The sequence below is a fragment of the Triturus cristatus genome, chromosome 3_1 (assembly GCF_964204655.1).
Source record: "Triturus cristatus chromosome 3_1, aTriCri1.1, whole genome shotgun sequence".
Classification (NCBI taxonomy): domain Eukaryota; kingdom Metazoa; phylum Chordata; class Amphibia; order Caudata; family Salamandridae; genus Triturus; species Triturus cristatus.
The window spans coordinates 235,533,582-235,547,611 of record NC_140583.1 but is presented as its reverse complement, the minus strand read 5'-3'; the positions used below and the strand labels follow the sequence as shown (position 1 = coordinate 235,547,611).

General features: G+C 42.0%; 1 protein-coding gene across 1 annotated transcript in view; it reads right to left on the bottom strand.

The window, feature by feature from the left end:
• ALDH1A2 (aldehyde dehydrogenase 1 family member A2) overlaps positions 1–14,030 on the bottom strand; it is a 258,338-nt gene that overhangs the window by 133,155 nt on the left and 111,153 nt on the right. The window contains exon 4 of the mRNA XM_085643757.1: positions 4,525–4,654. Within this exon, the coding sequence (XP_085499883.1) occupies positions 4,525–4,654 (130 nt within the window). The remainder of the gene's footprint in view (positions 1–4,524; positions 4,655–14,030) is intronic.

The window sequence follows — 14,030 nt, the reverse complement described above, 5'->3', positions numbered from 1 at the left end:
AAAACCTTGATGGATCTACACAAATGACCCCTTGCTGAATTCAGAATGTTGTCTTCTTTTCAAAAATGTATAGCTTTCCAGGATCCACTATTGCTTTTGTACCCATTTCAGCCACTAACTGGAAGGAGGTCAAAAGCACAAAAAATTGCAAAAATAGGCTATGTCCCAGAAAAATGCCAAAACTGTGTAAAAAATGTTGGATTTCTATCAAAAGTCAAGTATCCCCGAAAAGCTGGGAAAATGGTGATTTCAACCCCACAAACCTTTTTTTGATAACATTTGCAGGGAAAAACCCAGATGCTTTCATTTGCAGCCCGTTTTTCCAATTTTTCCAAAAAAACCCAAAATTTTGCTGTATTTTGGCTCTTTTCTGAGACCCCTCCAGGGGAATCCACAAACCCTGGGTACCTTTAGAATCCCCATGATGTTGGAAGAAAAGGACGCAAATTTGGCGTGGCTACCTAATGCGGTCAAAAAGTTACAGGGGCCTAAGCGCGCACTACCCCAAATAGCCAAAAAAAGGCCTGGCACAGGAGGGGGAAAAGGCCTGGCAGCGAAGGGGTTAAAAAGTTTTTGATCCTAATGTAGCTAGTATTGTCACTACTCCTGCTAGTGGGAGATGCATAGGTGCTGTGCTCACCCAAAAGAACAAGTTGGATACCGGGGACCCCATTTCTTTTTGTTGCAAGAAATGAGCTAAATGATACTAGGCTGGTGGCCTGGGAAGAAAGACATACATAAGAACTAAGAACATTTTGGGAACTTAGAAATGAGTTGTCGATAGAATGAGGTTCTAGTGTTAAGACAAGGTAAAGATGTACCCCCTGATGTTTTAAGAGAAATCTTAGAGATGTTCCATGAGGGACACTTAGGAATCAATAAAACTAAGTGTAGGGTCAAGCTTTGGTATTGGTGGCCCAGATGTGACATTGCGATCGAAAGGAAGGTGAGGAATTGTGTGCAATGTGAAAACTCACAGGTGACTTTGAGGCCCATGTTACACCCGTTAACCAGCCCAAGTATGCCCTGGGAGAGAATAGGTATTGATATAATGGGATCTATATGAGAACAGGGTGAACAGGTGTACATCGTTGTGGTAGTGGATCACTTCTCTAAGTGGCCTGAAGTTGACATACTCCACAAGAAGGATTCAGGCAATATCATCAAATTCCTTGACAAAGTTTTCACTAGAGAGGGTTTACCTAAGTTCATGCTGAGAGACAACGGACCACAGGTTGTCTCTGGAAACTTTAAGGGGTTGGCCTGGAGAAACAAATTGTATAAAATTGTATGGGCATACAGAGTAACTCCCAATGAGAGCTCAGCTTCCAGTCCTTCTGAATTGATGAGAGGAAGAACTCCCACGTCAAAAGACAATGTTGGATGGCTAGAAACAGCAAAGAGAGCCTTGGGGTCTCCTGAAATAGTGAAGGAGAATTTGTTACCTGCCCAGAGTGTTAGCAAAGAATGCCCCAACTTGAAAAACAAGTGTGACCCTCGTTGGCAGTGATTTTGTTAGAATCAAATGGAGTGGGTTCATTGAGAAAGGTCAGAGTCGATTTACCCAGCCTCTTGTGGTGAAGAAAGTACTTTGCAATTCTGCTTTACTTAGCTATGGTAAGGTCTGGCATTTTTCTGCACTCTCTGTGTGTAAGAGAAAGAATTATGAGGCGTTATGCAAGACTGATTTACACATTCCTCCAGACCAAGATCAGCGTGTGCAAGATGAGGTTGTACATGATAAACAGTGTATGGAGTGGATGTATGAAGATGATTCCAACAAAGACAATGGTTGTGGTGATGATCAGCCACTGAATTGTAATGTCACATCAGCCTAAGGTCGAGAGGTAGATCAACAAGAGAGTTCTTCCAACAATGCTATCAATCCCGGGGTGGTACAGGGTCCTGCCCCTTCGAGTCAACCTGGTATATATGACAGATCCATTTATGATGATGTTACTTAGGAGAACGGTATGAGCAGGTGTGGGCGTGTGATAGTTAAACCTAGTTGGTTTAAGGATTTCAAATGCTACTAGCGGGTGCTTCTACAGTCACAAATGTTTTCCTCAATATTGTCCGTCTCATTGTTACCTTAGTAAAGCTTTATGCATTTTGTTGTTAAGCATATTCCTTCTACTTTTTTTTCTCTTTTCTTCTTTCTTCTCCATCCCACCATCTCTCCTTTTCCACCTGTCCTCCTTTTGTTTTTTTTTGTCCTCCACCTTTCCCCCTCTTCCCTCTTCCCTGTCAGGACGGAGATGTATTGTATTGGATGTCTTCTTCCAGAAGCTTCCAACCTTTTCCCTTCAGGCACCCGTACCCTTCTCTCGCACTTACCTGTACTGTGATGCAATCAGTTGACATTCTAGAGTGTCAGTTGAGAAGAATCGTTGGGGAGTTGACACGTTGTGTGGTACTACGTTGTCCTCCTGCTCTGGTGTGCTGTTTCTTTACTGAGAATAAACTTCTCTTCAAGGATATTGGTGTACCTCATTCTTTACAACGTTTGGGAATACAATTTCATTGTGGAATACTTACCTGGGTTGAAGAATGTCCCTGCTGATTATCTATCCAGAATGCCATTAGACAGACTGGTTCCAGTAAGTACAGATTGTTCTGTGTCTGGGATTAAGGAACCAGCACTCAACAAAGTTGAATGGGAGGCCAGCATTGCCTGTGACAACTCTAGGAAGATTGTGATGGACTTATGGTCAGTGGGTGGCCTAAATTCAGTGATGTTCCTTAGTGTGCCAAAGGGTTTTGGAATGTACGAGATGAATTGAGCATTGCAGCTGGGGGGGCTCTATCGTGGGGAGAGATTAGTTCCCCTTGTAGTGTGCGTGAGAAATTATCAATTCGGCACATGAAGGTCATCTTGGACGCAGTTTAACTAAATCCACAGTGAGAGAATCATATTGGTTGCCTGGAGTGGATCGACAGGTAGAGGAATAGTTAGGGAGTTTACCCTCTGTGCTGGTAATGATACATCCAGGAGAGTCAGAGCAGCACCACTTTCACCTGCCGAGTTACCTGAGTGACCTTAGACTAAGCTAGCCATGAAAATTGTAGGGCCTTTCAATGTTTTGTCTACAAATTAGAGATTTGTTGTTGTCTTGGTTGATTATACTTCAAAATGGGTTTCAGCCTGTTGCATGAGTTCTGGGGTTACCGAGAACATCATTGAATTTCTCAAGGATGTGTTGCTTGCAAAGGTATACCAGATGTTGTGGTTACTGATTATGGGGTACAATTTAACTTCCAGGAGATGGTGGAGTTTTTTTAAGGATCTTCCCATTACTCACCACTGCACAGCTCTCTATACACCACAAGCCAACAGTTTAGTCGAAAGCATGAATAGGCTTGTAAGGGCTTGTGCTCAATCTGCTGTTGAGCCTGGTACACCTTTGAAGAGCATTTTGCCGTGAAAAACTATGGGCGCACAGGAACACACCCAATAGTGTCACTGGTTGCTCACCGTTTAAAAAACTCAAAGGCAGAGTGGCCGGTTCCAAACTCACCCCAATGTGGTTGAGTGAGAAAGATAAGAACAGCGGTGTAGTTGATTTGAGAGTGAAGAGATACCAAGAGAGATATAAGCAAAGGTATGCTGCCAAGATGTGTATGCGCAAGTGTGAATGGAAAGTTGGTGACTTGGTGTATGTGAAGAAAGCGGTGTGGTCTCCGAAAGGTAAAACAAAATTTCTAGGTCCCAAACGGATTGTCAAGGTTATGAAGAATGTTGTGATGCTAAGTGGTGGTGATGTTTGGAGTATGTCTTGAATGTCCAAATGCAACAGGGAGGATGGTAATGATGAGGCTCAGTCGAGACAGTTGTGTCGGAATAGAGTTGAGGGTCAGACTGAACAACTGTGTAATGATAAAAGAGTGAGGAGATCACCCTCATATCTTCACGATTACATTTTAGAGTGGTGTATTAGTTTTGTTTCCTTTTATTTCCTTGTTGTTATTAGTTGCAAATTGTATTCCAATCTTTTCCTTTTCTTTTCTTTATTCCTTTATTACTTATTCTATTTCCTTATTATCAATGTGTTGAAGGGGAAGATGTGTTGTAACTTCCCCTTTAAAGGTGATGCACCGGTTAGAATTTTAGTTGCTTTACCAGAACTTTGTGGGGACATGGCAACAACAGAGTGGTGTGGAACAGAGTTGGCTGTTGGTGGTGTCCTCTGGTTGGTGCTAAGAAACATTTATATTATAGAAGAACTAAGGACTCTCCATCGTTTTATTAAATATAATTCATAGTATTGCAACCTTTGATGTTCTTTGTCTCTCTAAGATATTGTATCCTTGGCTGTCAGGCAACTATGTGCAAGTAAGTCTCCATTGTCTGGTAAGCGTAAAGAAATGGAGGGTTTTAAATTGACTCAAGCAGATTGCCATCTGATTTAGTGGTGCTATTTTAGTGGTCTAAAATATAAAGGTTCTTATGGAAGTTGGTGTGAGAGTGATTTGTGGAGAAATGAATGTGTGAGAACCCCATAAATGTAAATGATTAAAACTCACCTGCTGGAATGGTTATCCCATGAATCTTGTCTGCCCAGCCAGCATAATATCTTAGAGTCTTTATCACTCCCTGGAGATCTACGTAGAAAGCCTGCATAAATGGCTTGCCGCTGTCGAGAGATTCAATAGTCTAAAAGATACATCAGGGAGAAAAGCATAAGCTTAACATAGGACGTTTCCGTTTATGCATTACATCCTCTCTGAGTTTAATATGCCCTCTCTCCCTGACCCATCCTGAACCCTAGCCCAGTCTTGTAGTTGGCTACCACACTGTATAGCAATGCAAATATATTGTAATGTAATGGTGCTAAAAAGTGAAGGATTGTACAAAGGTTAGTAGTTTATTTGAACTGGGAGCCAGTTACAAATATTGAAGTTGATCAGTTTGATGAGTTGTGAAATTACAATATGAAATGTCTCAGGTGTTTGAATCAATGACATTATTCATCTCATCACATTACATGTTTTACTAGATCCTTTTCTGTTGCAGTTAGGCCTTGTTGTTTCAGGGCAGGTAAAGGTTTTTAAGGAATCAGAATGTGTGAGAATTTGGATGCATTTTCCCAGATTCTATTTGAGATCTTCACTAAGTTACATGTACTGACCTTCCATATAAAACAATAGTACTGGTTTATAAAGCTAGGCCTGGATTCCACCATTAACATAAATGGATGGTGTAAAATAAGCTTTCATCAATGATTTAAAGAAGGGTCTAAGAATTGTATCATGTACTATAGGCGCTAGAAAAGTTGATGCAACATATTCTGTAGCTGCCAGGAGGTTCTAACCATATGGGACATTTCTTGTGACATCATAGTTTTATGTCATGGCTTTTTTAACTGTGAATGCCTCTTGTTTGTGTCTCTGATGCTGAAAGTTGTTTGCTGGGGAATTAACCATAAGGAGGCCATAGCAGGATGAACACTTTTCCCTAGAGTAATCATGAAGGACTACACTTGTTTTTGGCCTTTCAAAGGGAATGTATTATGTCAGAAAAATATTTTAGGCTTTAATGTCTGTTAAGGGCATCACCTGTGGCCATGCCAAACCCATGCGTAACTCATTATCTACAAACTCATTAACTACTACGGGCCCTATTCTCCAACTGCACTTTGTAGTATTTTAGTAGTTTTAAAGTAGTACTGCAAATAGTACTACAAAATGCTATCCCACCTTTCCTATCTATTTTATGTGGAGATCCTTACACATGTAAGTTTACTACTTAGTACTCAATGTGGGAGAGGCCTGGGGGATTGGTAGAACAATATGTTGTACGTACTTGAAAATAGGTGGGGTTCAGGGAGGAGCAAGGAGGCGTTAAAGGAGTGTTAAGTTGTGATTTATGGAGGGACCAGCACCCACCTACAAAAGAGTGAGCCTGTTGCTATTCACACAAACTGCACTTTTACATCTAATACAGCTATAAAGGTCCTAAACCAGTAGTAAATTTACTCCAGCTCAGACCTGGAGTACGTCAAGGTGCTGCAATACCCTCCCATAGAAAATAATGAAACCCAACAGAAATTAATGTTAAATAAATTATATTAAATATGATTTTCAAGTATATGTGTGTGTGTGGGTGTGTGTGTGTATTATGTATGTATATATATATGTTTTGTTTAATGTAAAAGTATTTTATGTAATCTTTTTTTGTTTAAATGTGTTTTATTGATTTTCAAATTTGTAATATTCCAATATAATTTAGGTAATACAATTACAGTATATTTGCATTTCAATATAATTATTTCGCCTAGGCCAACTTACTAGTGAAACATATCTGAATTAAACGTCAATGTATAATAATCAGTCCGGGTATTTTTAGTATGGATTCGCTAACCTGATGAACATAGGATTAGGCTATTTGCAACACGACATTGATATGACAAGTAAAATATCACATTGACTCCTACATTTGAAATTATAACATTGAATCATAGCAACACGATGCACCTCTGATATCTGCTAACTACAAGGATTGTTCGTTTGTCTGCACACAGCGCCTGGTAATGCATTCATTACTCTGTACCCTGTCCCAAAGGGTGCCTACTACACAACGGTTGTCTGTTATATACTGTGTTAACTGATTTGGACAATAGTCAGTGGAAGGTTTGCGCCCATTACCCTAAACGCTTAATTATTGTACGTAATCTTAAATGTAACATTTTGATTATATAATATTTTAATTATATAAGTTGTAATTATTAAGTATTTTTAAAATGTTTAATTTTTTTAATATATGTTCTGTTAATAAGTTTGTATGCATAGTAAATAAATGTATACATTCTACTCACAGTGAAATGTTTTTTAAGAATAATACTTAAATAAATAAATGTTAAATAATTAAATATATTAGATTTAGTTATTTACTTAATCTGCAATTAAGTGAGAATACTATAACACTTTTTTAAATGTGTTATACGTTTAGAATGCATTTATATTTTAATTTTTAATAAAGTCTAATAAACTCCCTATTGTAAAGTATATACTCCACCCTATTGTAAGGTTTAGGATTCTTTTTTGTAATTCTAATCTACTTAATTAAAAAATAATTGAATTATATTTCAATAAAAATTAATGTTACAATATTTTTTAATTAAAAAAGGTTATTAAAAATCTTCAAATAAACTAAAACCTATGTTTTATTTTTAGAATTTTTTTTAACATGAAATATATTTCTTTATGTTTTTAACTATTTAAAATAATTTAATTTAGTTTAACATTTTTACCTATGGGTTTTTATTTTAAGTCCCTACCTCCATTATTTTCGAAGGGAGGGTGTTGCGGTATCAGTGGTTGGCAATGTGTGGTGCTGGATTTACAACTGCTCTTTTTGCCAGTAGTAATTATATACTTGTAAATTTGGCTTCACATTCTACTTCAGTGGAGACATGTAAGTTATTGATTAAGTATACTCAAATTTTTATATACGTGTCTATCATCAGCAATAATTGATATATCAAAATACGTCACATGCTAAGGTTTCAAACTGTAGAATGGACCATAAGTGTACCCTGTATCAAAAGGTTACAACACCGGATGATTACTGATGTAAGATGTTTTCACTCTTTTTATGTCAAAAATCAATAAAAATTATGTGTTACCAAAAAAAAAACAATACTCAAATTTTATGACTATCCCAAAGTAGTATAGTTGCTCAAAAGTGTAAGAGTAATTTACAAATAGTAGAATAGGCCCCAATGTGTGCAGGGTTGCACCATCTTTTGTGGGGTCTGTCCCCTAAACCAGATCTGGGTTTTTATGCACAATTAGACGTTCAGCTCCTCTGGGTAAGCAGAGTGCATATATTTTTTCAATTTAGTGTTCCTTTAGACCTCACTATCTGAAAATGATGCCTTCACATAAGCTATCCAGGGGGTTCTATGCGCAAAGTCAAGGGATAAACAGTCCAAGAGAATCAGTCTGTTGAGCATTAGATCCTCCCTGGTCCAGCTCATAATCCAACACAGCAGTGTGCTAAGGGCAACTGTGTCAGCTAGATAATATATTCCAAGCTCCACATGAATTGAAAAGGTCAGGGTACATGGTGAGACCAGCACAAGACGTCTTAAGAATTGATTTTCTGCTGTCGGTTTTATTGACCTTCGCATACCCCCAGACCTCACTGCCATACCGAATCTGGGAAACACATTTAGCCTGGTGATTCTTAAGAAGGGCACACGGTGATCAAGAGCCACTGCACTGGTGGTTTTAACAATCTCAGATCTCCTCCCCTTAATCATGGGCTTCCAGTTATCCTTTACATCAAATAATACCCCTAAATAGGGAAAGACTGAGACGTTTCCCAGGGTCTGGTTGGCCACTTTAAAAGTCTTGGAACTGTTAGTCCGTGGGCCAACAACCATGACATAAAATTTTGTGAAATGTACTGCCAAATCCAGACTTCCAATGAAGACAATAAACATATCCAGAAGTAGCTGCAGCCCACTAGCCATAGATGCCATGAGAACTGCGTCATCTGCATATAACAATACTGGGAGTTGTCTCACTCCTTCCCTCAGACAGTCTGTCTCAGCCGAAAAGAGAGCTCGCTCAAGCCTATTGACTTAAAGGGTGAACAGAAAAGGCATGAGGATGAACCCCTGCCAGGCACCTCTGCTAGAAAAGAAAAGACCGGGTCCGGGCAGCGTCTTGCGAGAAGCACATCATTGCGAAGGTGTCAGAGTGTAGGTCAGCTAAAAGGGCCATCCTGTTCAGGTCCACCCCTAGCGTTAACCCTATCAAATGTGGATGTGAGGTCCTTTGATACCAGGTGGAGGGATTCAGGCTGGGCTACCATGTACTTATTAACAATTAAATAGAGATTCAAACATTGACTGGCATGAAGCCATATTGGACATCAGGCAGGATGTTATTAGCATTGGACCACGCCATCAGCCTGTTAAGGATTACCCTCCCAAGGACTATAGAACACAGGCAGAATCACCACCATTAACCTTAAGGGCAGTGCCCCTGCCCGCGCAGCTATGTTTAACACCTATCATAAAGGGACACCAAAACTTGATATCAGCCCGAAACTGGTCCGGGGTATCCCATCGGGGCCTGGGGCCTTATTGCGTGTTAACGCACGTATACCGTGGGTAACTTCATCTAGTGCAAAAGCCACAGAGACACTCCCGGTCCCTGATTCTACCTTTACCTCACCCTTAACTCCCTCTCCAAAGTGGTCAACCCATTATTGCTGTGAAATATGGTGACAGATTGCTGGTCTAGACCCTTCCGCAAAACAGGGCCTGTTTACCACCCTCCAAAAAGTAGAGCTATCTCCACACTTACACGCCTGGCTTAGCTCCTCTCAGGCTATTTTCCTCAATATGAATTTGTGGTTGGCTAAAGTCTGCTTGTATGCCTGCCTACACACTTCAAACAGGCTCCTGTCTCCTGGGGCCTGCTTCAGAGCCTCATTTAATTGCCGAAGTCTCTTTGAGCAGTTCATATCAAACGCCTTTGGGTGTTGTGTGCCGGAATTAATAATTGGTGCTGACAATAAATCAAATACTTAATGGGCAGTACCCTCAAATGTCTGTAAAATGTACCTCTCTGGGGCATCGCCATCCAGACAGGTGGCGAGCTCTTGTACTCAACCAATGAAGAGGGTGGCTTTGAGGTGTGTTGGATCCGCATGAGTTCATTTAAGTCTTCTAACTTGATCAACAAGGGATAGCCCCCTTTGATCCCCTGCCCGGGCACTAACAACAGCAATGATCCTGTCAGTGGATTGGGACAAGGGACAAGGAACGGTGATCACTGAACGGACTATGAATGATGATAAAATTGAAAATATGCAGAAAGAGGGGCATAGAAACAAATATTAAGTCAATAATTGACATACGTCCCGATCCCTTGAATGTTGGCAAAATGAGAGGATTGGGGGAGTAAACTAGTTTTTCCAAGGCAAACACAAGATTATGGGAGTCTAAAACAGCGCCAAGCTCTAGGCTCTCCTTTGAGCGTGCAAAATGGAGCCCCACCAACAACATGCAGTTGGGTTTAGAGACGTCTGATGCTAAAGAGCTATTACATATGTGGTAGTTAAAGTCCCCCACTAACATTATCATCTCCCTCCCAGTACCAGTCTCCATCAGGGGATTCAGAGCCATATTTGAACGATGAAGGCTGGGAACCCATCAGGCCCAGCCCTTGCATTATAAAAGTTGACCAGTATTATCGTGGTAGGACCCTGCACCAATATCTTTAATCCCTGCAACATCTGTGCTTCCCAATACAAATCCAAAACATGCCCACTCAATTCCACTGCTATGAAGGTGATGAATCCCCTGCTGGTCCTCCCTGCCCCCGAGGGCACTGCGGGGGGAAAATATGTCTTGTAGTCTTCCAAAAAGAAGGTGTTCTTCACCTCCCAAGATTCCTGAAGGCAAAAAAAACTGATAATATTTAACAAACTGCACCCAGGTGGAATCAGTGAACTTGGCTAATAACCACACAACATTCCATGACAGCAGCTTCAAGCCCTTGGGGTTCTCCACCGAGGTAGCCGCTGGAGAAGTGGTGGGCACAGCCAGTGATGGAGGGGAATCAGTGGTACCCAGTTAGTCACACCACTCGAGGCTGCTCAGAGGGGCAAATCTATTCAAAAGGTTCAGGTAGCTCCTCTCAAACTCAAACAATTGAGGCGAACCAAATCTAAACCCTGGTTTAACGTGGTTCTGAATGAGGAAAGGCATCAACTCAGACAAACGGAAAGGTCTTGGAGACTAAACCACTCGACCTTACACCTAGCGCAACTTAGATCTGCTCGGCAAGCATACAAAAAACACATTTTCAGTGAAAAGGTGTCCTTCCGCAGCCAACTAGATCTGGCAAAAAACAGACCGAGAGAACTCTTCAACATTGTCAAAAGCCAAACTAACTACACTCCCTCTCAAGAAATCAAAGCCACCAATGAGCGTTGTGAAGAAATTGCCACCTTCTTCACTAACAAAGTCTCGAAAATTGATCAACCCTTCATCCAGACCTCTAACCCTCCTTCCCTCTTAACCTGCCCCACTCTAAGCACCCCTGATCATTCAGAAAGAGTTCTTACCAAGGACAATCAGGTCTGCCTCCAGCTAAAAAACAATGCGCATTGGTCCGACTTTGAGCTAATGTCGGATAATGAGGATTTCAGTATAATTTCTAACCTAAAACCTTCCTCCCACACTATGGACCCCATTCCATCCACAATCATAAAAGAACTTAACCACACTATTTCCCCTTTCTGGACAAAAATCATCAACGCCTCTCTCACCTCAGGCTGTGTCCCAGACTCCCTTCAACTTGGTCAAATCACACCCATTCTCAAAAAATCAGGGGCCGACCCTAATGATCTCAACAACCTCAGACCTATCTCCAACCTCCCATTCCTTGCAAAAACATTGGAGAAATGCGTTCTCCACCAACTCAACAAACACATTGATGAGTTCAACCTCCTCGACACCTTTCAATCAGGATTCAGGAAAGGCTGTAGCACGGAAACAGCTATGCTCAACGTCACTGACGATATTCACAAGGCTTTAGATGAAGGTGATGCCTGCCTACTCATCCTTATTGACCTATCTGCGGCATTCGACACAGTAAATCATCCAGCGCTTCTGGAGACCATGTCAAAGCGCTCCGGCATCAATGGCACAGTACTAAAATGGTTCACCTCCTTCCTTCAACACCACTCGCAACAAATTAGAATCAACTCCTGTCTCTCGAAGCCAACAAAAGTCACACTTGGGGTCCCGCAAGGCTCGATCCTCTCCCCGGCCCTCTTCAATCTTTTCATGGAGCCCCTCACAATCATCTTGAAAAAGCTGGAGTGAATTACCACCTTTACGCTGATGACACCCAAATCTATTTCAAAATCAAGTCTCCCAGCGACATCCAACACCTCAATGCCAATCTAACCGAGATCCAAACTTAGTTCAACCCTAACCACTTAAAACTCAATCCAGATAAAACAGAACTAATCATATTCTCTCCAAAAAGCAACCATCGTCCAATCCAAGAGTGGCTCAAGAATCTGGTCGCCCTAAACTGCCCCATCGTCCTAGCCGACTCAGTTAAGTCTCTAGGCATCACCCTTGACAAGAACTTATCTTTGGAGGCCCACATCAAAAACTCTGCAAAAAGCGCTCTTTTCTCTCTAAAACACCTCAAGAAATTGAAACCTTTTCTTCCCCATGATGACCTCAAGACAGTAGTCCAATCCCTAGTTCTCTCTAAAATCGACTACGGGAACGCCATCCTAACCTAGCCCCTCTAAGGGCAGTGTTGAACATGGCCGCTCGACTCGTATCTGGAGTAAAAAGATTTGATCACATCACTCCAGCTCTCAACTCCCTCAACTGGCTTCCCATGGAAGGGAGGTGTATTTACAAAGTGGCCTGCATCACACACAAAACCCTTCACTCTCCGGCCCCTAACTACCTGAACAACAAACTGGTAAGAGCAGGTCAATCCAGATTGCTGAGAAGCTCCAACTCACTCCTTCTTATTCCTCCGAAACTGAAAAAGAAAACCACACAATACCGATCGTTCTCTGGCAATGCTCCCAGGATGTGGAATGCTCTCCCTAGAGTCCTCAGATGCAACCCCTCCTTCTCCTGTTTCAAGAGGGACCTGAAAATCCATCTCCTTAACAAATACTTTCCTGACCAACGTCAACTGACCTAGACTTTAATATCCGAGTTTACTCCTCTCTCTTAACATTTAAGGATAGTTGGCAACCGGACTGTGTTAACTATCTTATCTTCCATGCTGTATTTTTTTTATCCCTGGTTTTGCTTCCTTACTGCCTGCCTACTATGTAATGCAATTTCTGTCTGTTTTTCTTTACAGTATGTATGTAAAGCGCTCTGATACCTACGGGTCAAGCTAGCGCTATATAAAACTTTAAAAATAAAATAAATAAATAAAAGGGAAGGAGGCTGCCATGGTACTGAGCGATTACTTCTATGACAACCCTGCATCTGCCATGCCTGGTACCTATGACAACCCTGCATCTGCCATGCCTGGTACCTAGAAGACCAGCATACCTTCTCAGGCTTGTAAAGGAACCCCAAAAGGAGGGCTAAAAGGCCAGGTGAATCCGAAAACCTGGGTGGAGATGAGGCTGCCAGAACGTTTGCCACGATTGAAGGATTATTACAATTTACCACCACACAGTCCCCCACCCATCTCTTGCTGTCCACGCCCACCCAGCTTACTCTACAAATCCATCATGATTGAGTTGGAGATACCCAACCCAACATGGGAGTTCGAATTAAACAAATGCGCCAGTTTGTTTTTTAACTCCTGAAAATACTTGGGTATGGGATTAGTCCGGGGTGGGACATTCCCCCGAACCACAACATATGAAGTCACCTGTGGTGACAGATTGAGCACGGCCCCAATGTTCACTGATGGAGAAGGAGCTGTAACACAGTAACTAACTGCCTCTCTGGGAAGAGCTCGAGTCTGGGGGATTAGTGGGGCATGCTTATGGGCCCCTAAAGGGCTTGGGGACACTCGCTGAGGCACCTGGAGCCACCTGGAGCACGGTGGTACTACAAGCGGGAGCAGAGATAGCAGGTTTAACCCACTCAGGTGAAATGTGCTCCACCAGCTGCAGTACCCCTTCGGGGTTTATGTTAGCCAGAATTTCTGAAACTCAGGACTTAATATGGGTTAACATGGACACAACTGGGTCAAGCTTGATTTTTAGAACCACATTAAACTCAGATAATAAGTCCTTGATAGGTGAGTCACCCCCAAAAAGGCAGGGCAAAATGGGGTCGGTCTGGGCAACCGCATTGGCTAGGGTGCTCCTATGACTCGTAGCTGGCCTCCGTCTCCTCTGCTTGCATCTAGGGCTGACAGTAGAGCTTAAAGGTGTTAGTTCCAAGTCAGAGCCCACTGCACCCCTCCTCCTTTACGGGCGCATGTCTACTACCCCAGAAAAACCTCCCCTGGTCCCTCCCTGGCCTACACAGAACACCTGATTCGCCCACCTGTCCGCCCTC